This window comes from Garra rufa, chromosome 10 (assembly GCF_049309525.1).
Source record: "Garra rufa chromosome 10, GarRuf1.0, whole genome shotgun sequence".
In the NCBI taxonomy this organism is placed as follows: Eukaryota; Metazoa; Chordata; class Actinopteri; order Cypriniformes; family Cyprinidae; genus Garra; species Garra rufa.
This window is the reverse complement of record NC_133370.1, coordinates 9,674,780-9,694,566: the sequence shown is the minus strand read 5'-3', so window position 1 is coordinate 9,694,566 and position 19,787 is coordinate 9,674,780. Positions and strand designations below refer to the sequence as shown.

Here is a 19,787-nt window from a genome sequence, read left to right as displayed (position 1 = left end):
CTGATCACAACTGTTACAATCAGTCCATTAAATGAAAGGAAGTATAATATGGAAAATCATACAGTTATTACATATTTGCACAAAAAGAAAATGTCTACCAAAACTCAAATACAAAACACATTTTGTTTTTTGTTTTTTTAAATGTAAGTGAAGGTAAACAGTCATTTCTATGCTCATTTAACATGAATGTGATGTAGTTGTGCATTACTCACGTCCTTTATAAGTTCTGTGGTTATGGGCTTGTTGTTTTGGTCTATTGCACCTTCAGCTACTATGATGATATTAAGCCGTTTCTTATCAGCACGATTCTACAAGGGGAAAAAAGCGTATACACATTCACACTGGTGAGAACAGGGAGAGGATACTCACATCTTTCACTGCATTAGAGCTGATGGGGTTTCCATGTCTGTCAGTGGCTCCCTCGGCCACTATGATTATATTAAGACGAGAACCTCGAAAACGGCTCTGCGGGACAAACACTGGAGAACTGAAACAAGCTGTGCGTGTGCATTCGCATATATGCATGACAGTGTTGTGTAAGTTTTCATGTATGTGCATGGCAGCTTGGGGAAACTGATTCTAGCCAAGCCAATAAGTAGTATTGTTTAAGTAGCAGTGTCAAAAAAAAAAGGTTTACTACACTAGCTAGCTAACTGCGAAGAAGCTGTATGCTATTGGGTTTTCTAAATGCCAGATTATGTGATTCAGTTCATACAAATACTGTAAAATGAAATTCCAGGACTTTCAAGGACTTTTTTATTTTCAAGGACTTGATCAGAGATCTCACTTATCAAACAATGTCTTCTATTTCAAATTCTATAAAAGAGAAAAATAGATAAAAACATATTAACAAAAAAGGGCAAAAATAAAGTGAAGCACATGTGAAGTATTACAAATTAAAAAGTATTACAACGTATACTACACTTTAAGTATGGTAAAACCATGGTTAATTTTTTAAAGGGATTACTTTGTTTACTTTCTTTGTTTTGTTTTAATAACTCTACTGCCTTAATAATTTGATGTTTTCTACTGTTTAAGAAAATAAAGATGATCTGAAAAAAAAAATGATCTGAATCGAAGTTCCGATCTAAAACACAAAACCCGCTCCGAAGTTCGGAACTAAATCAAATGATTCTGATCTGATTAATGATTCACAAACCATCATTTCAGATCAGGTCTCAGATCACTAATCATTTGACTTAGATCGGAACTTTGCATGTCGCATTTAAAGAGTGAAATGATTCACGAATGATTCAGTGAATAATTTTGCAATGCAACGGTTTCTGATTCGGAGTTTCGAAATGCTCAGTTTCACCCATCGCTATGTTCTTTTAAAATTGTTACAAGCAATACTGAAATTCAAAAATGAATGGCTCTTTTAATTGTTCTGATTTTTGCTAGTGAATCGCTTGAAATTAATGATCAAAGTCACAAGTTTGAATCAATCGGAGCGGTTCCAGCGTAAATGACTCATTTGACTTAGTTCATCTGTTCCACTTTTTGCATCTTCAGCCATGTTTACATGACACTGGCAGTAATACCTGCTAGCTCAACAGTTTTCTGACTGAAAGAACTGAAAAAGGTATGTTTTTTAAATTTTGCATAAAAATATGTGCTTATTGACAAAATTAAACCCTTATTTCATAGATACATTATATTCCAATAATTCAAGCACTTTTCAAGTACCTCTTCAGGAATATTGCTATGTTCAGGCCTTAAATTTCAAAAAGTCCAATTCAAGTACTTTAAGCACCTTGTACGAACCCTGGTGACAGCATCAAACTTAAGTTATTATTAAACTAAAAATCCAATCTAAATGAATAGATCTAAACAACACTCATTTATTTATTATTTAATTCATTTAGATTATATAATTAAATGTTTCTTTTGCGAATGTGGTGCCTTACTAAAATAATTACAATGCCAAACAAAAAAGAAAAACATTAATTAAAGACCATAGACAAAGGCACTTCCTCTTTTAATATATATGTATATATAAATATATATATATATATAGAGAGAGAGAGAGAGAGAGAGAGATTTATAATATAGTTCTCACTTTCTTTACATTTCAGCTTTAGCTTACACTTGAAATTCAAATTGTGTGTGAAGCTTCTCATTTGTAAATCGCTTTGAATAAAACCAATAAATGCTAATTTCCTCAGCTTCCTCAATTGCAAGGCTCTATGCACAATATAAAGCAAAAATTATGTAAAGTTTGTTCATGCTACACTGCGACTGCTATAAATGGCAGCTTGTTACTGGTTTAAAAACAACTGGAGTACTGACTTATCCGAATAATGTAATTAGGTTAATAACCTCTGCATCTGAGTTCGTCTGAGCACAGCTGTAGGCTTTGTGTGCATGTTTATGTGTGAGTGGGTTACCTCTGATAGTTTGTGACACATCTGTTCCTCCCAGCCATCTTTGGGAGGCATTTCAGGAATCAGCACCCAGTCAGCTCCACACGCAAGAGCACTGACTAATGCTAGATACCTACACACACATACATACAGACACAGTTTAATGCTGATTTTTATGTATAATGCATGTTTCTTTTTGAGTGTTCTAGTCGAGGGTCTTACCCACAGTGTCTTCCCATGACCTCCAGCACAAAGGTCCTCTGATGACTAAAAGACACAATATGAATAAAAAAACTCAATTTATCTTTAATGACAGGCTTTAAGCATTCAAAACCATGTCTAATGTATTTAATGTTTAAAATGCATTTACACTACTAGTCAAAAGTATGGAATAATTATGATTTTTTTTAAACATTTTAAAAGATTGTATGCTTACTCACTCATTTTTTGTATATACAATACCTTTGTGCCGTGGTCATTATGGCATCCACCACCTCTATGATCCTGTGCAGTGCTGAGTCAGTGCCAATGGTCATATCTGTCCCGCAGAAATCATTGTCTATGGAGCCCACCATCCCAACGATATGCAGCGCAGAATGAGTTTGGGCAGCCTCTTCACTGATTTCACCTGGGAGAAATACGGAAAAGTATTATACTTTTCAGTACAGTAACAAATTACAATTCCTCATTCCATTTATAAGTTCCTCCCACTCTGCTACCTGATTGGACGAGCTCATCCAACAATCCGCTCCACTCCTCCCTGAAGAGATTAGCCCCGGTCAAACTGCCATCTCCACCAATCACACAGAGGTTAGAGATACCACGCTGGACCAGGTTCAGAGCAGCACGCAAACGCCCCTCGTGGGTGCGAAAATCCTTACAGCGGGCGCTGCCAATCACAGTGCCACCCTGCACACATGCAGTAATATTAAGAAAATATATGTTTTTCATTTTGAATTAAAATAAAAAAGTATTTTGGGTTTTTTTTATGTAATTTTAAGATTTATAATACCAACATTTTACATGATATTCTTAGGTGATTGAATAATACCATTGTGTACTGCGTGATTATGTCTGACTATAACACTATTGCCTGATTTTACTCTATTTCATCATCAAAAATAGTTTGAAACAAGTGAGCATCTCCATTAAAACACACCGTTGTTTCGTTTATGAATGAACGTGCATTTTTAAACGAATCTAGTGAGTCAATGATTCAATTTTCTATTCATAAAGACACTTGCTTTATTTCTAAATGAATCAGCCATTCTAACGAATCAAATGAATGGCAGTTTTAGTTTCATTTTTGAAGTATCTTTTCAGTTATTTAAATAATTTAATATTTCTATATTCAAAATTTTATATTTAAAACATTAATCTCAACATGAATTAATTATTTTAAAGGAACTCATGCCACCACTGAGCCTCATTAAACATCTGAAAATACACCTACAAGCTACTTTTCTTACTTTTTACTACTTTTTACTTTTCTTCTGTAGTACATATTCATTTAGTTATCACTGATTTCATTTGATTGGTTAACTTATTCTAATTGTTCTCATTCTGTTGTTTTAATTACAAATTTTAAAAAGTTTATAAAATATAATTTTAAAAAATTGACATTAAAGCTGACATACCTAACATAAGTTAGAAAAATGCCATTACAAAGGTAAAAACAAAAATCCTCTGTAAATCACTGTAAGGAGTCAATTATAACCTTGTAATAAGAAGGCTAATTTTTTATTTTTATTTTTTACATTATTTGATTATTGATTAGAAGGTGCTTCTGAAAGTTTGACTGTGTTTGACTCCTAAAGTTTGACACATAAAAAGAAAAGCGCAGAGCCCTGCTAGTTTGCGGAAATAAAAATTTGTATTTCCCTGTTTACTGACAAAATGGATTACAGTTAATAATGTTGCAAATAATGTTCAGTTTCTTGAACAGACTGATCGTTTCGCTTCTTAAGAACTCAAAAACAAGCTGCTGACTTGCAATTTATAAATCGCCTAGGACCAACTTTTTTACTGTTCTACTGAAGAAAAAAAGTCACCTAAATGTCTTTGAGGGTGAGTAACCTGACAGAAAATTTTCATTTTTGGGTGAACCATCCTTTAAGGTTGTGACAAAATGTTTTGTCTTAAATAATTCATTCAAAAGATTTGTTCAAAAACAGATTCATTTACTACTAAATAAAGTCTTAATGAGTGAGTCTTTATTCAACTGTTTTATAATTAAATTTTTTTGACTAATTTTTTAATTAGTTTGAATTAATAAATATTTTGTTTGAAGCAGATCAAGAATCGTGCAGTTCTATGCAACAACCCTTCAATGTATCTTCTCTATGTTTGCTAATTTTTGTGTTATTTTATCTTAAGAGACTTAACTATTGCAATCTGCTTACCACTTGTAGCATACTGGAAACACTTTCCCATGATGCCTCTTCGATGTTGTCACCTCCATCCACCATGCCCTGGTAGCCCTGAGAAAGAACCACTCATTGTAACATCATAAAAAAACCTGAATTCATTTTCATTTTACCAAGGCAACCACAGAACAGATGCCTTTTTATCTGTTACAAGCTTTAATGTACGGTCTTTGAGATCCACAGAAATAATGCTGCTTGCATGATGTCAATGTCCCAGTGAAAAGATTTTGAACAGTAAGTTTTTTTATGTGTTTTAAAGGTTGTATCAGTGATTTCTAGCCTGAAACATAAAGTGTCAATTTCAGCTGACCTTTCTTCACGATCCGCTCGCTGCCTGCCCCATAAATTGTCTGTGAAAAAACCGCGTCTCTCTGGTCAGCCTAGGGTCCGAGATATGCCAAAAAAAACAATCGGCACTACCAACCTTTCCACAGATAAACAAACAGTGTTCCAACCAATCAGCGTCAGGGGTTTGGTGTTGTGGACTTTGTTTTTTTGGCATATCTCGGACCCTAGGCTGACCAGAGAGACGCGGTTTTTTCACAGACAATTTATGGGGCAGGCAGCGAGCGGATCGTGAAGAAAGGTCAGCTGAAATTGACACTTTATGTTTTAGGCTAGAAATCGCTGATACAACCTTTAAAGTAGTCTCTTCTGCTTGCCAAGCCTGAATTTATTTGATCCAAAGTACAGCAAAACCAGTGAAATGTTGAAATATTTTTACTATTTAAAATAACTGTTTTCTATTTGAATATATTTGAAAATGTAATTTATTCCTGTGATTTCAAAGCTGATTTTTAGCACATTACTCCAGTCACATGATCCTTCAGAAATCATTCTAATATTCTGATTTGATGCTCAAAAACATTTATTATTATTAATTATTTTTTCAGGTTTCTTTGGTGAATAGAAAGTTCAGAAGAACAGCATTTATCTAAGATAGAAATCTTTTTGTAACATTATAAATGTCTTTATCATCATTTTGATCAATTTAAAGCATCCCTGCTAAATAAAAGTATAAATTTCTATAATTTCTTTCCCCCAAAAAATTAGACTGACTATAATGTTAATTTTTTTATTTATATATTTCAAATAAATGCTTAAAAATATGATAATAATAAAATAAAAAACAGCAAATGAGCATATTCGAATGATTTCAGAAGGATCATATGACACTGAAGACTGGAGTAATATTCTAAAAATTCAGCTTTAATCACAGGAATAAATTGCATTTTAAAATATATTCAAATAGACACAGTTATTTAAAATAGTAAAATATATTTAAAAAAAATTACTGTTTTTGCATTACTTTGAGGCTAGGTGAGCAGAAGAGACTTCTTTAAAAAAAAAAAAATCTTTTGACTGGTAGTGTAATTTTTACAGAGCATAACATTAAAAAAATTTTTTGTTATTTTATTGTGCTTGTAGGGTGTCCTTGAGTGTGACAAAAGGCTCCTATAAATAAATTGTATTATTTTTCCTCTAGGAATTAGAAAAGACAAAAATCACCTCATGGATGAAATAAACTTTTGCTCCCACGTAGATTCCCATTCTGACCACTGCCCTCACGGCAGCATTCATTCCTACAAGAACACAGAAAGACTGCTCACTCTCAATTTTTAATGCATCAAACTGTGTAAACATAATCTATTGGCTCTTAAAAGTGTAAAAGACTGCAGGCTCTACTTAGTATGTTCCCTACAGTGCTGTGACCTGACAAGCTGAATCAAGCATCTGCTCCCCTGAGGTTATGTCCAGCCTAACCCATAGTGATGGGAGGGCTGCTGCCAGGAAACCGTTGCTAGGAAACATAGTGCCATCAGACCCAGAACCAAACTAAAAAGGTAAAAGGGTCAAAAGTGGAAACTCCAGGAGTAGCTGCATAATACAGATGTACTTTAATAGCATCGTTAGCTTCGTAAAATGCACTTGTCTGTTTTGACTGGGATGCAGGAAGGAAGTCAGACATTGCATTACGCCACGTTTTCTGGTGAGTTCAATAAGAATGAACGACCGACATGAGACTTGCTTTTAAAAAGAGCATTCAGGCATTGAACGGAAACGACTATCCCGCGGCTTTTAACCTTAACTCGCGCACACTCATGCTCGGGATGCCGTCGGTTTTTTCCACGTGATCATGGCATCATGGGAGTCTCGCTCTAATACTTGCCTGCCATCACGTAGACACGCACACATTCTTCCCAATGATATATTCATCGTGACATAATATGCGCGCAAAGACGCATTGAAAACCAGGTGAGGGAAACATGCAACAGATAGTTCGATCTGAACGAATTTGAATTTGCATATTTTTATTCATTCATTACTTCAATGAATGACAATGCAAATACAATAATACATAAAATAGCGTATATGAAATGCTGCGTCACGTAAATGCATAAATATTTAATTCAAAGTCGCTGTTTACGCGTTGTCATGACGCTCGAGTGCAAGACTCTTAGTGATGCAACTTTAATTATTTTAATCACACGAATAATAAACTGTTAGAATTATGTGGGTTAGCTCTAAAATATTAAAACGTGTTCTAAAACTAAACAATTAGGCTAAGATATTTCGGAATCGCTATTAAAAGGTGATGAAGTAATGAGCATTAGTTTAAAAGCCCGGAACTGCCTCGCCTTTTTTCTTTTAACATCTGTTGCACTGGCTCAGTTTTGCCAATATGTGGTAAGCTAAAATCAATAGTTGTGAACAGCAAATCAATGCAAACACCACTCTTGACAACCTAATCGGTTTGTTAAAGAGAATAAAAACATAGGCTACCTTGAGCATCTCCACCACTTGTCAGAACGCCGATAGACTTCCCTGCTCCAGAGAGGTTCTCGATGAATTTTTTGGTGTCCGGCATTATTGCACAGATGTGTTTGCAAACAGAGCAATGCCTTTAATTCCCGGGTGAGGTGAGAGCAATCCAAAGCAGGCTGGAGAGGATAAAAGGCTCCGCCGATCAACTTCTCCTCCGGTGTCGGACGTGCGCTTCGGCGCCTCTCACTGTCCGGTAGGCTTACATCTACCGCCCCATTCTGGATTGACAGCAGCATCATGCAATAGTCCTTCGGATCACGTCTCATCTGGACGAATTTAGACCAATTGCCTTGCGTTGCTGGGATTAAAGAAGTGACAAGGAAGTCCTAATTTGCTTTCATCAATTTTAGAGTTATTATAATAGAATTTACCACAAACACAGCCTACTGTAAATGCAACAAGACATTCTTTTATACTTCTTGCTGCATATAGAAAAACTGATCAAGTTACTGTTATTAAGGAAGTAGTTTCAGTTATGAAATTAGTTGGGGGGGGGGGGGGGGGGGATAGTTCGTGGTGACAAAACAGACGAAATATGTGACCTAGAAGTACAATCTACTATCTATAGAACACCTACATAGCAAACAAAACCCAGTCAACAAAAGGTGAAGCTCTGGCAAATGTGAGCAGGAATTCTTCCTGAAGGCCACTTACACACAGAATCTGTGGATGTCCTTGACATTTCCCGTCAGGAAATATTTTCGTAGTGTGTGTGTGTGTGTGTGTGTGTGTGTGTGTGTGTGAGAGAGAGAGAGAGAGAGAGAGAGAGAGAGAGAGAGAGAGAGAGAGAGAGAGAGAGAGAGAGAGAGAGAGAGAGAGAGAGAGAGAGAGAGAGAGCGATTGGGGGGGGGGGTGCATTTCTTTGTCATAGAAACAAACAGGTTTGTGAAGACTTCCAGCAAGCAAAGGGCAAACACATGATGCTGACAGTAGGGAAACAACGAATTTACAAAGTGCTAAATACATATTTTTTTAAACAACTGTAAATTCCAGAGTAAAAAAAAATCTGATAATTTACTCACCACCATGTTCATTTCTTTCTTTTTTTAGTTGTAAAGAAAGGCTTATGAGGACAACATTCCAGGATTTTTCTCCATAGATTGGACTTAAAGGAGTAGTTCACTTTCCGAACAAAAAATTACACATAATGTATTCACCCCCTTGTCATCCAAGATGTTCATGTCTTTCTTTCTTCAGTGGTAAGGAAATTGTTTTTTGAGGAAAACATTTCCAGATTTCTCTCCATGTAATGGACTTCTATGGTGCCCCCGAGTTTGAACGTCCAAAACGCAGCTTCAAAGGGCTATAAACGATCACAGCGGAGGAAAGAAGGGTCTTGGGTCTTATCTAGCAAAACGATGGGTTATTATATATATTTTTTTTAATTACAATTTATATACTTTTTAACCTCAAATGCGCGTCTTGTCTAGCTCTGTGTGTCTGTGTAGAGATTAAAAAGTATATAAATTGTAAATGTTTTTAGAAAATAACCAATCTTTTCACTAGATAAGACCCATCTTCCTCAGCTTGGATCATTTAGAGTCCTTTGAAGCTGCATTTAGGGCTGTCGCGGTTAAGGAATTTCCCTTGCGGTAATTTTGAGTGGCTCAGTAGCGCGGTATGCGGTATTACCGCCATATAATTGTGTGTATGCTGTTACAATGTAAGGTCATATTCAGAAATCAATAAACCGAAACCAAATCGCGTTGATATATGAAGTGAAGTAAACAGTACTTACATAGAAACCTAGCCAGTAAGAAATGCAAATTTTGAAGAAAAATGTCAGAAATACTTAGAGGCTTTGCATCTGAAATCTTCGTGTATATAACAGTTAGCGCGCACCCTCGAGTCTGACTGGGCGAGAGACTTTCTGTCAGTATGTCACCTGCGTGTTTTAGGCGAGCTGTCAGTCAGTGCAGTTTCATTTTTACGCCACAAGATGGAGGCAAGAGACTATCTTTGAGTAAGTCTTTAATCCGTTCATTCAACTGTACGTTCAAAAACGCTTATTTATTCAAAGAGAGACGTAATGAAACACGATGTTAAAATCATTTTAACTTTAATCGCCACTTTTAAAGGCTCAGCTGACCAGCAGAGCACCGATGTTAAGACAGAGATTTCACTTTCCTTGGACATGACAAGCTAGTTTCACATACATGCATGACTCGATCTGAAAGACAGACGCAGGTAATCGCACATGCTCAGTCGATCTCTCTCTCATTCGCTGTCTGTTTAGGCTTGTTAAGTGCATATCTACTGAGCCTCATAATAAACACATTATGTTATCATTACTAACTTATTACTAATTTAATATTCAGTGCACAGGCATTAAGTGAGAAGGGCAAATCCTTAGGAAAAAAGAAAACAGGCAAATATCGCGGTTGCTGCGGTTGTTGCATTCCTCTGCGGTTATGCACGTCAATAGCGCGGTATTGCGATATTGCGGTTATCGCGACAGCCCTAGCTGCATTTAAACTGCATTTGGAAGTTCAAACTCGGGGGCACCATAGAAGTCCATTATATGGAGAGAAATCCTGAAATGTTTTCCTCAAAAAACATAATTTCCTTACGACTGAAGGAAGAAAGACATTAACATCTTGGATGACAAGGGGGTGAGTAAATTATGAGGAAATGTTCATTCTGGAAGTGAACTAATCCTTTGACATATCAGTACTAAATAATTATGGTTTCTTTCCCACGCTTCGCACTGTATAATGAGCAGGTACGAAATTCCAAGAAATGGGCGGATTGCTTCAGGACAGCAGAACTATAATTACCACAGTGATATATAACTGGCAGTGAGTTTCACTCACTTCAAAGTCACAAAAAATATATGCACAAATATATATACACAAAACTATATGCATTTGCTTTAAATGATAGTTCAACAAAAATAAAAAAAGCCTACTCACCCTCATGTTATTCCAAATTGCATGTGTTGAACACAAAAGAAGCTATTTTGAAGAATGCACACTACAACTCAAACAATTTTGAACAGTAAGATTTTTAATGTTTTGTTCAAAAACAAAACTCTTCTGCTCACCAAACCTGCATTTGTTTGATCCTAAGTACACATATATTGTATATATACACTACCAGTCACTACCACTACCTTTGACTGGTAGTGTGTGTGTGTGTGTGTGTGTGTGTGTGTGTGTGTGTGTGTGTGTGTGTGTGTGTGTGTGTACCTGGTATTCATCACGTTATGGGGACCAAATGTCCCCACAAGGATAGGAATACCAGTAGATTTTAACCTTGCGGGGACATTTCTTAGGTCCCCATGAGGAAACAGGCTTATAAATCATGCACAATGAGTTTTTTTGAGGAAGTAAAAGTGTGCACAATCTCCTGTGAGGGCTAGGTTTAGGTGTAGGGTAGGTGTAGGGCGATAGAAAGTACGGTTTGTACAGTATAAAAACCATTACGCCTATGGAATGTCCCCATAAAACATGTAAACCCAACATGTGTGTGTGTGTGTGTGTGTGTGTGTGTGTGTGTGTGTGTGTGTGTGTGTGTGTGTGTTTGTTTGTTTGTTTGTTTTGGATAAAAAAAAAAAAAAACATTACCATCTATTGCTGTTCTTCTGAACTTTCTATTCATCAAAGAAAACCTGAAAAACCTGAAACCTTCTACTCAGCTGTTTTCAACATAATAATAATAATAATAAATGTTTTTTGAGCAGCAAATCAGAATATTAGAATGATTTCTGAAGGACCTTGTGACTGGAGTAATGATGCTAAAAACTGAGCTTTGAAATCACAGGAATAAATTACATTTTAAAATATATTCAAAACAGTAAATATATTAAACAATCTTTGCTGTATTTTGAAGGCTTGGTGAGGAAAAGAGACTTCTTTAACAACATAAAAAAATATTACTGTTCAAAAACTTGGTAGTGTAAATGAAACAGCTGACGGTAGCCATTGTATAGTATGGAAAAAATATAATGGAAGTCATTAGCTATACAGTCAACTGGTTACTGTCAAACTGATGACAGAATTAAAATTCTTAGATGAACTATGCAATATTAGAGAATTTAACATGTTTGCATGTTCTAATGATGATGATTCTTACTATTTTTAAAAATATGCCTAAGCTACGTAATGCCATTGTAAGTCATAAGTCTTTAAAGAAGAGCACCCAACACAGCATTGCACCACTAGGTTTAACAGGAAACAATGGAGCTTGGGTTGTGTAATTTCTTTAATTACTCAACATATAATTCTGAAATAAGAAGGATGTTAACAGCTTTTTGCTGTCTATTCAATGCCTATAATCACCATTTCGATTACCTGTACTGACATTAATAACAATGATAAATAGATAAATAAATAAAGCATGTTACATTTTACTCTCATAATGAGTATTAGATTTAGACTGAAAACCCTGGACACATTTGGGGGCCCTGCTCTTTGCGGTCAACCCCATATCCTTCTTGAAGGAACAAGAGTGGTTTAAATGTAAAAATAAATAAATAAATAAGGGAAGCAAGACTAATGATATATGACTAAAAATAGAAAGTGGTGGCCCTAGTGGTCAGCTCTCACTGTATGCGGCAGGAGTCCTGGTGTTCAGCGTCCTTTGATAATCTCAAGACTCACGACCTGATGCTCTTTTGAGGCCTCATTCCCAGTCTATAAATCAGCCCTGCCTTAAAACATCTTTAAAGCTTTGAAAAAGAAAATAGGGCTTGTTGATGAAAAAATAGAAAGCATTAGGGGCGTGAGTGTGTGTGGATGTGTGCTCGGTTTTTATCCTTATCAGGCCTAACTCTGCTTCTCAGTCTGCCGAAGGGTGGGACGTCTGTCTACAACACAGAGCACAAAGATAAAGTGAGCAAGAGCGAGTGCAGCATGACATGTCTGACAGTTGCTGTAGGTCAGGCTGTGACACAGTGATCGGATAATCCTGGTAACATGAAGCCAGAGTATGTGCTGTGGCAATACATGCTCTTTTTTCTTTACCACAATTTCTAAATGTACTAACTGGCCGGACTTGAAAAACATTTGGAGTGTAGACTGCCAAAAGTTATAACAAATCAAGGAGAAGAGTGCAAAAAACTGACGAACAAAAGGTGTTTGTGTTTCGCTCCGCCTCCCTCACATCCCTGCACCAGTAGGAAAGTCCACAACACCAAACCCCTGACGCTGATTGGTTGGAACACTGTTTGGTTATCTGTGGAAAGGTTGGTAGTGCCGATTGTTTTTTTGGCATATCTCGGACCCTAGGCTGACCAGAGAGACGCGTTTTTAACAGAGTTTTAGCCAGAGTATGTGCTGTGGCAATACATGCTCTTTTTTCTTTACCACAATTTCTAAATGTACTAACTGGCCGGACTTGAAAAACATATCTAACATATCGCTAATATCTTAATTAATACTGCTTGTATGTATGTCAACCACCTACAGTGCCTTGCAAAAGTATTCATACCCCTTCATTTTTTTTACATTTTGTTTTGTTGCAGCATTATGTTAAACTGCTTTAAATCAGTTTTCCCCACATCAATTTACACTCCATACACCATAATAATGACAAAGCAAAAACCAGATTTGCAAATTTTACAAATTTATTAAAAATAAAACACTGAAATAAGTACATTGCATAAGTATTCATACCCTTAACTCAGTACATAGTTGAAGCACCTTTACAGCCTCAAGTCTTTTTGGGTATGATGTGACAAGCTTTGCACATCTGCATTTGGCAATTATCTGCCATTCTTTGCCTCACCTTTTCACCCCTCAAGCTCTGTCAGCTTGGATGGGGGCTGGCAGACATTTTCTAGAGTCCTAGTTGTTCCAATCGTCTTCCTTTATGGATAATGCTTCTGTGAACCTTCAATGCAGCAGATTTTTTTCTGAACTCTTCCCTAGATCATTGCCTTAATGCAAGTCTGTCACTAACCTCTACAGGCAGTACCTCAGGACTTGGTTTTTGCTCTGATATGCATTTTCAGCTGTTAGACCTTTTCTGAGAGGTGTGTGCCTTTCTAAATCAGACTCATTCAAATGAATTTGCCACAGTTTAACTCCACTCGAAGTGTAGTAACATCTAGAAGCAATATGAATGCTCCTGAGCTAAAATGTCCCAGAAAAGGGTATGAATACTTATGCAACGGGATCTTTTCAGTTTTTTTATTTTTAATAAATTTGCACAAATGTTAAAAACCTATTTTTTGCTTTGCCATTGTGGAGTAGAGAGTGTAGATTGATGTGGGGAAAAGGTAATTTAAAGTAGTTTAACATAAGGCAGCAACATAACAAAATGTGAAAAAAATGAAGGGGTATGAATAATTCCACAAGGCACTGCATAAAATAGCAGAAAAACATATTGAGTAGTACATTAACCTTGCAATCCATGCTGTTGTTTACATCTGAGTTTCGCAAATATGGCTGTGCATCTAGGTAACTGACCAAAATTTTATGTAAGTGCAAAATTGCAAAAACATACTTGTACTTAAGTTCATATATATAACAATAAACACTTTGACCCCTTAAAACCATAGTGCACACTTGGTGAATTTAACTAGTTACTTACCATTTGACTGTAATGTGCAAGTTTAGTATTTTAATTTACCCAACAAATATAGCTTACTTACCTTTCACACTTTGTTTGCACAGGTTGGAAGATCTTATGGTTGTTATTTTTTTTTTTTACAAATGTCCAGTTTCTGTGGAGTGAGCAAGCTTAAAAAAACATATTTTTTTTAGGTTGAATGTGTTTGAATTAATGAGCTGTCACTTCCTCTTTAGAATGGTTCAAAATAAAAGATATTTTCAAAATAAAGGTCTACACAACTGTGTATTTAGAAATGACCATTTGAGACTCCATGCCATTATAGCTTGCTGGAATGTGATGCAGAAACTGGCCTCTGGTCTTACATGCAGTATGACCATTTAGGGTTGTAAAGTACTGCTTTCTTAACTGAGCCATGACTTATTCAAGCATTCCAGTTGTTTCAGAATCACTCACACATGAGAAAAAAAATCTCGCATCATGAATAATCATAGACACATTTATTTCAAATAGGAAGCAGTTGTATATACAACATTGTGAATGATTTTTGATTTAAATATATGTCTGAATTTTACATTTAAAAATATTTGTTTGCCCATTTTGCTATTTGTTTTACTCACTAGTAATGGTCTATAATCCCCATTTTTGGTGTTTGAGAAATATTTTAACTTGTGTATCGTTATATATTAAAATTACGTATTGAAAAAAAATAACTTAAAGCTAATTGTGAAAAAGCTAGTTGGCCAGTACGGGGATCGAACCCGCGACCTTGGCGTTATTAGCACCACGCTCTAACCAACTGAGCTAACCGGCCATGTTCGCACGACAATGCCACTAACTTACAACTTCTTAACAGTGACATTTACTCGGCCAAGCGAGCATTTTGGTTCGATAAGTAAATACATTCCCACATATGTCTGTGCCTTCATTTACATCCTAAAACGCATATAAACCACAAAATGTGAATAGGCGTGCTAGCGACTGTGAACAGACATAGACCAGTTTACAACACACATTTGCTACTGACCTCGTGGCGCAACGGTAGCGCGTCTGACTCCAGATCAGAAGGTTGCGTGTTCAAATCACGTCGGGGTCAAGTAATTTTTGTTCATACATAGCTTGGTTTTATTTTGGCAGCTTCTTATTACAGCAAATTAGTACAACCAATGATTCGTCACTAATTATAAGAGCTGGAAAACACATTATATAAATATCTAAATCTTTTTTTCCTTCCTAAATGTACATTATTTGTCAATACCTTTTCAGGAAGTGCTACTTGTTTCTGATCTACTGAAACAAGGTCTATTGGATGGACCTTGCATTTCTTTTCCACAAAGAGGCGCTGTAAGTACGTTAGCACGGCTGCTGACGGCTAGCTCTAATTTTAACACTAAACAAGCTTTAGCTTTATTAAATGTTGTTCCCACATATTTATATATGTTTTGTGTTTTTTAGAAAATTCTGAGGAAGAGTCCACATCTCAATAATGCACATATTAAAAAGTAAAAAAACAAAAGTAGGGCTCGTCCGGGATTTGAACCCGGGACCTCTCGCACCCTAAGCGAGAATCATACCCCTAGACCAACGAGCCGATGTGCTGAAAAGCTCTAATAACATACTAAGTCCTTCACTAAATTCACTACAAACGGTTTAAAACCGTCTTACTGGTAGTCACTTACACTTTGGCACAAGTATGTTTTCTACATCCATGTTCTTTTTTTATCCCTATAACAAACCCTTATCGCTATCGTTTAGTCGCCAAAATGCTCACTCTAACAACAGATTTATACAACTTATAATGTCATCGTTGGTTCTATCTTTCCACAAAATATTTAGTAGAGACAGAGTGTGTATATATAATATATAATATTTCTACTGTTTTCACGACGCGTCATCATTCGCTATATTGGCGGCACTGAACGTAAACATGTCACAGAACCTAACAAAATTCGCAATTTTTCCTAATAACTGCTGTTCAAAATGATCAATTATTGCCATGTTTTGGGCTGTACTAATTGGTCGGACCAGGAAAAACATTTGGAGTACTATAGACTTCCAAATTGATAACAAATCAAGCAGAGAAGAGTGCAAAAAGACAGTTGAGGAAAGAAAGGAGTTTGTGGTTGGCCAAACTATACCAAGATTTCCAGGGTAAGAATCTTGACAACATTCCTGTTTGTTCTATTCATTTCTGGTCAGGTAGGTGGAATATTTTGCTAATATCTTAATTAATACTGCTTGTAGATATCTTTACCACCTATTAACTTTAGTTTGTCAAAATACTATGCTCTTTCCTGCTTACTGGCGAAAAAACAGCTAAAACCAGCCTTGGCTGGTTGGCTGGTTTTAGCTGGTCAATCAGCCTGGTTTTAGCTGGTCATAGCTGGAAGGCAGGCTGGTTTTAGAGGGGTTTTGGCCACTTTTCCAGCCTGGCCAGGCTGGTCTTAGCTGGTCAGGCTGGGAAACCACCAGCTAAAAACAGCCTGACCAGCCTGGGAGACCAGCTAAAACCAGCTACTTCCAGGTTAAACCAGCTCAGACCAGCCAACCAGCCTAGGCTGGTATTAGCTGGTTTTTTCAGCAGCTAGTCCTTCTTTATATGATTTAGCAGCTTCCACATGTTTTTTCCCTGTGTTTTAGACAGCATAAATTAGCAGAACAACTTATCAGTAATACATTAACCATGCACACATGCTGTTGTTTACATCTGAGTATCTCCAATATGGCTGCACATCCGGGTAACTCCTATTTTGTTAATTATAACCTCTATTCTGTTAAGCCAGACAAGAAAGTAAGTTAGTTATCTTTAAATAACCGGTTGTAGGACACAGTTCTACAAAGCCAGTACAAACTCAAAATAAACTTGAGTTATGATGACAAACGTACACAAACTAGATAAAATGTTAAAAATAACACACTTTAAGTCACAAAATTAAAAAGTTCAAAATGTCTAGTATATTAATAATATCTAATATATACAATACAAGAACTATTACATTACAATTGTAACAAATATTATATTAAAGTGTTAACTATACCCTTTTATTTGCTTGGCAATTACATACCAATTGTAGTCAATTACAGATCTCAAATTAGATGATAAAAATGTAGTAAAAGGTTAGAAACGCTAATATAATCTGACTACTTAGATTCCTTTTTGCCTAACTTGTTTATAACAGATATCTTGACTTTACATTGATAATCTTGCACCATATTGATATAAAAATACAAAGAAAATAAAATATACCTCATTCATTGCTCTTAACAACATGAAGTGCATGCATTTAACATATCATTTCGTCAAGGGGTTAGTAAATGAACTAAACAGCACTGCTTAAAGGCTTTTGCGGTGTTGAGGTAGGCCTACATTTCAACTTTCATTTTCAACTGACTATAAAGAGAATATAAATAGGCATATGGTAAAGCATTATTTCTAAATATTAAAAGAAAATTAAAACTATGTGAAAGAAACCACTCTTGGAAGAGGATTAAACATGGTCTTTTTTATCGGTTCAGTGACCAATCACAAGGTGGCAAACAAATTCATCAGTTTATGTATAAAAGTTGAATTAAAACACTCACTCTCAAAGACTCTCTCAGTACATACACACACATGCACACCTATTTTATCTTTAAATCTAAAGGACTTGATCACTTTACACAAATGGGCTAGAATGACAAGAAAATTGGAAATTGGTATACGTTAGAATACAGAAACAAAATAAAACTAGGTGCACATGGATTGTATCTTAAACTAAACTATATCTTAAAATGTTAGACTAATATAATGATTCTACCTTCTTTTGAAAATAAAAAGTCTATATTTTTTATTACAATAAAATATCAACATTGATAATATGGTCACCCAAAATTTCTCTAAATTATAATTGCCCTTTTGTTCAGCCTTAGTCTGGTTGTCTCTCTTGAGTTTTATAGAGGAAGGAAATCACGAAACTGGTCTCAGTAAAGAGCAGCTGCAAACATCCATTTCACGAAGGCTCTTCAACCAAAGACAGACTTGAAAATACAGTTCAGAGGAAAAAGGAGAGATGGGATTGAGAAAGGGAGGAATTGAAAACACCATGTCCCTTTCTAAGAGGCAGTGAACTTTCGGAGGGTGATCACAATGAGGGCGAGAAGAACAGAGGCTCCCAGGAACACAGCGATGACGATAGCTGTGATGGCTCCTGGCCCTAGCACAACTGAAAATAGATATAATACAGCTGTCAATCAAACACCATAAGATTAACTTTGAATGAATCTAGACTTTATATAATGCCATATAACTTTGCTTTGGATAAAGCTTCTGGTAAATGCACAAAAATCTATATTCTGAAAGATATCTTCATGCACATTTCAGCGGTAATTTGGTGGTGATGTTACCTTCCTCCTCTTCCAGGGTTATTGTGTGTGTTCCATCTTCATAATCAAAGGTGTAGGCGTTTTCTGTTGGGTCTTGGAAAGGGACTTTTGTTGTCATATCGAAGCCTCCAGCGCCGGATAGAGTATCCTGGTTATCATTTTGCAGCGTAGGGGAGGAATCAGAAACTGTTTCTGATGGAAGATAACAAAATAAATTAAAACAATATTTATTGTTAGAGAACAGTTTTATACTGCTATTTCGTTCCAAAGGCAAATGAAAAAATATCCTTATAAAAGAAATTACATATAAAACACAACTAAGAATAGTAAAAAAAAAATCAACAAATATTTATAAATGATTTTTTTTTTTTTAGAATTTAGTAAATGTTATTTACTATCATAATATTGTAAATAATAAATTAATTTAAAAACAAATGAAAAGAAGATTAAATATTTAAATAACATAATAATAGCTGCAAGTAAAAATAATAAGTAAATAAATAAATAACTGGGGATGATATATGTAAATAACTAAACAGTTACTAAATTAATATATAAAAAATAATCTAATAGGATATATTTAAAAAAGTAAGTTAGAATACTAAACAAATAAATCAAAAGATATAAATAACTAAAGTACCTAGGATGATATACTTAACTAAAAATAGTAATAAATAAAACAAATAAAAGTGAGATATATATTTAAAAGGCAAGATTATATATTTAAATAACTTAATAATAGCTGCAAGTAAAAATACTAAATAAGTAAAAAATAATCTAATATGATATTTTTAAATAACTAAATATTATTTACAAGTCAGGATGCTAATAAATCAAAATATATAAATACATGTAAATAATAATAAATAAAGTACCTAGGATATATTTTAAGAACTAATAGCTACAACTAAAATTAGAAAATAAAAAATAAAAAACAAATGAAAGGAAAATTATATATTTAAACAACTTAGTAATAGCTGCAAGTAAAAATAATAAATACGTATATAAATAACCTGGGATGATCTATGTAAATAGCTAAATGATAGCTATACAAGTAAGAATACTAAATAAGTAAATAAATTAAAATAAACTAATATTAATATATTTAAATAACTTAATAATATTTACAGTTAGAATACTAAAGAAATAAATCAAAAGATATAAATACATGTAAATAAATACATAAAGTACCTAGGATATATTTAAATAAATTACTAATGGCTAAAAATAAAAAATAAATAAAACAAATAAAAAAAGGAAGATTATATATTTAAATAACTTAATAATAGTTATAAAT

At 34.9% G+C, this 19,787-nt stretch overlaps 2 protein-coding genes and 3 non-coding genes across 13 annotated transcripts in view; 1 reads left to right on the top strand and 4 right to left on the bottom strand.

The window, feature by feature from the left end:
• Positions 1-7,828, bottom strand: part of pfkpb (phosphofructokinase, platelet b) — a 29,455-nt gene extending 21,627 nt beyond the window's left edge. For 3 of the 9 annotated variants that reach the window (XM_073849190.1, XM_073849193.1, XM_073849195.1), the window contains exons 1-8: positions 7,574-7,826; positions 6,299-6,372; positions 4,766-4,843; positions 3,083-3,272; positions 2,826-2,991; positions 2,586-2,630; positions 2,388-2,496; positions 213-308 (exon numbers count right to left, since the gene is read on the bottom strand). In XM_073849190.1, the coding sequence (XP_073705291.1) occupies positions 213-308; positions 2,388-2,496; positions 2,586-2,630; positions 2,826-2,991; positions 3,083-3,272; positions 4,766-4,843; positions 6,299-6,372; positions 7,574-7,658 (843 nt within the window). In that variant the 5' untranslated portion in view covers positions 7,659-7,826. Of the gene's footprint in view, positions 1-212; positions 309-369; positions 466-2,387; positions 2,497-2,585; positions 2,631-2,825; positions 2,992-3,082; positions 3,273-4,765; positions 4,844-6,298; positions 6,373-7,573 lie in introns of all 9 variants that reach the window. The other 6 variants (XM_073849192.1, XM_073849198.1, XM_073849191.1 and 3 more) reach the window with 4 other exon arrangements.
• A 7,040-nt stretch (positions 7,829-14,868) lies between these two features.
• trnai-aau (transfer RNA isoleucine (anticodon AAU)) lies at positions 14,869-14,942 on the bottom strand. Its single transcript has one exon. It is a non-coding gene; the product is annotated as a tRNA-Ile (tRNA).
• A 210-nt stretch (positions 14,943-15,152) lies between these two features.
• trnaw-cca (transfer RNA tryptophan (anticodon CCA)) lies at positions 15,153-15,224 on the top strand. Its single transcript has one exon. It is a non-coding gene; the product is annotated as a tRNA-Trp (tRNA).
• A 423-nt stretch (positions 15,225-15,647) lies between these two features.
• On the bottom strand, positions 15,648-15,719 carry trnap-agg (transfer RNA proline (anticodon AGG)). The gene has a single exon. It is a non-coding gene; the product is annotated as a tRNA-Pro (tRNA).
• Positions 15,720-17,616: 1,897 nt separating this feature from the next.
• Positions 17,617-19,787, bottom strand: part of snorc (secondary ossification center associated regulator of chondrocyte maturation) — a 13,760-nt gene continuing 11,589 nt past the window's right edge. The window contains exons 2-3 of the mRNA XM_073848471.1: positions 18,512-18,682; positions 17,617-18,330 (exon numbers count right to left, since the gene is read on the bottom strand). Of these exons, the coding sequence (XP_073704572.1) occupies positions 18,221-18,330; positions 18,512-18,682 (281 nt within the window). The 3' untranslated portion in view covers positions 17,617-18,220. The remainder of the gene's footprint in view (positions 18,331-18,511; positions 18,683-19,787) is intronic.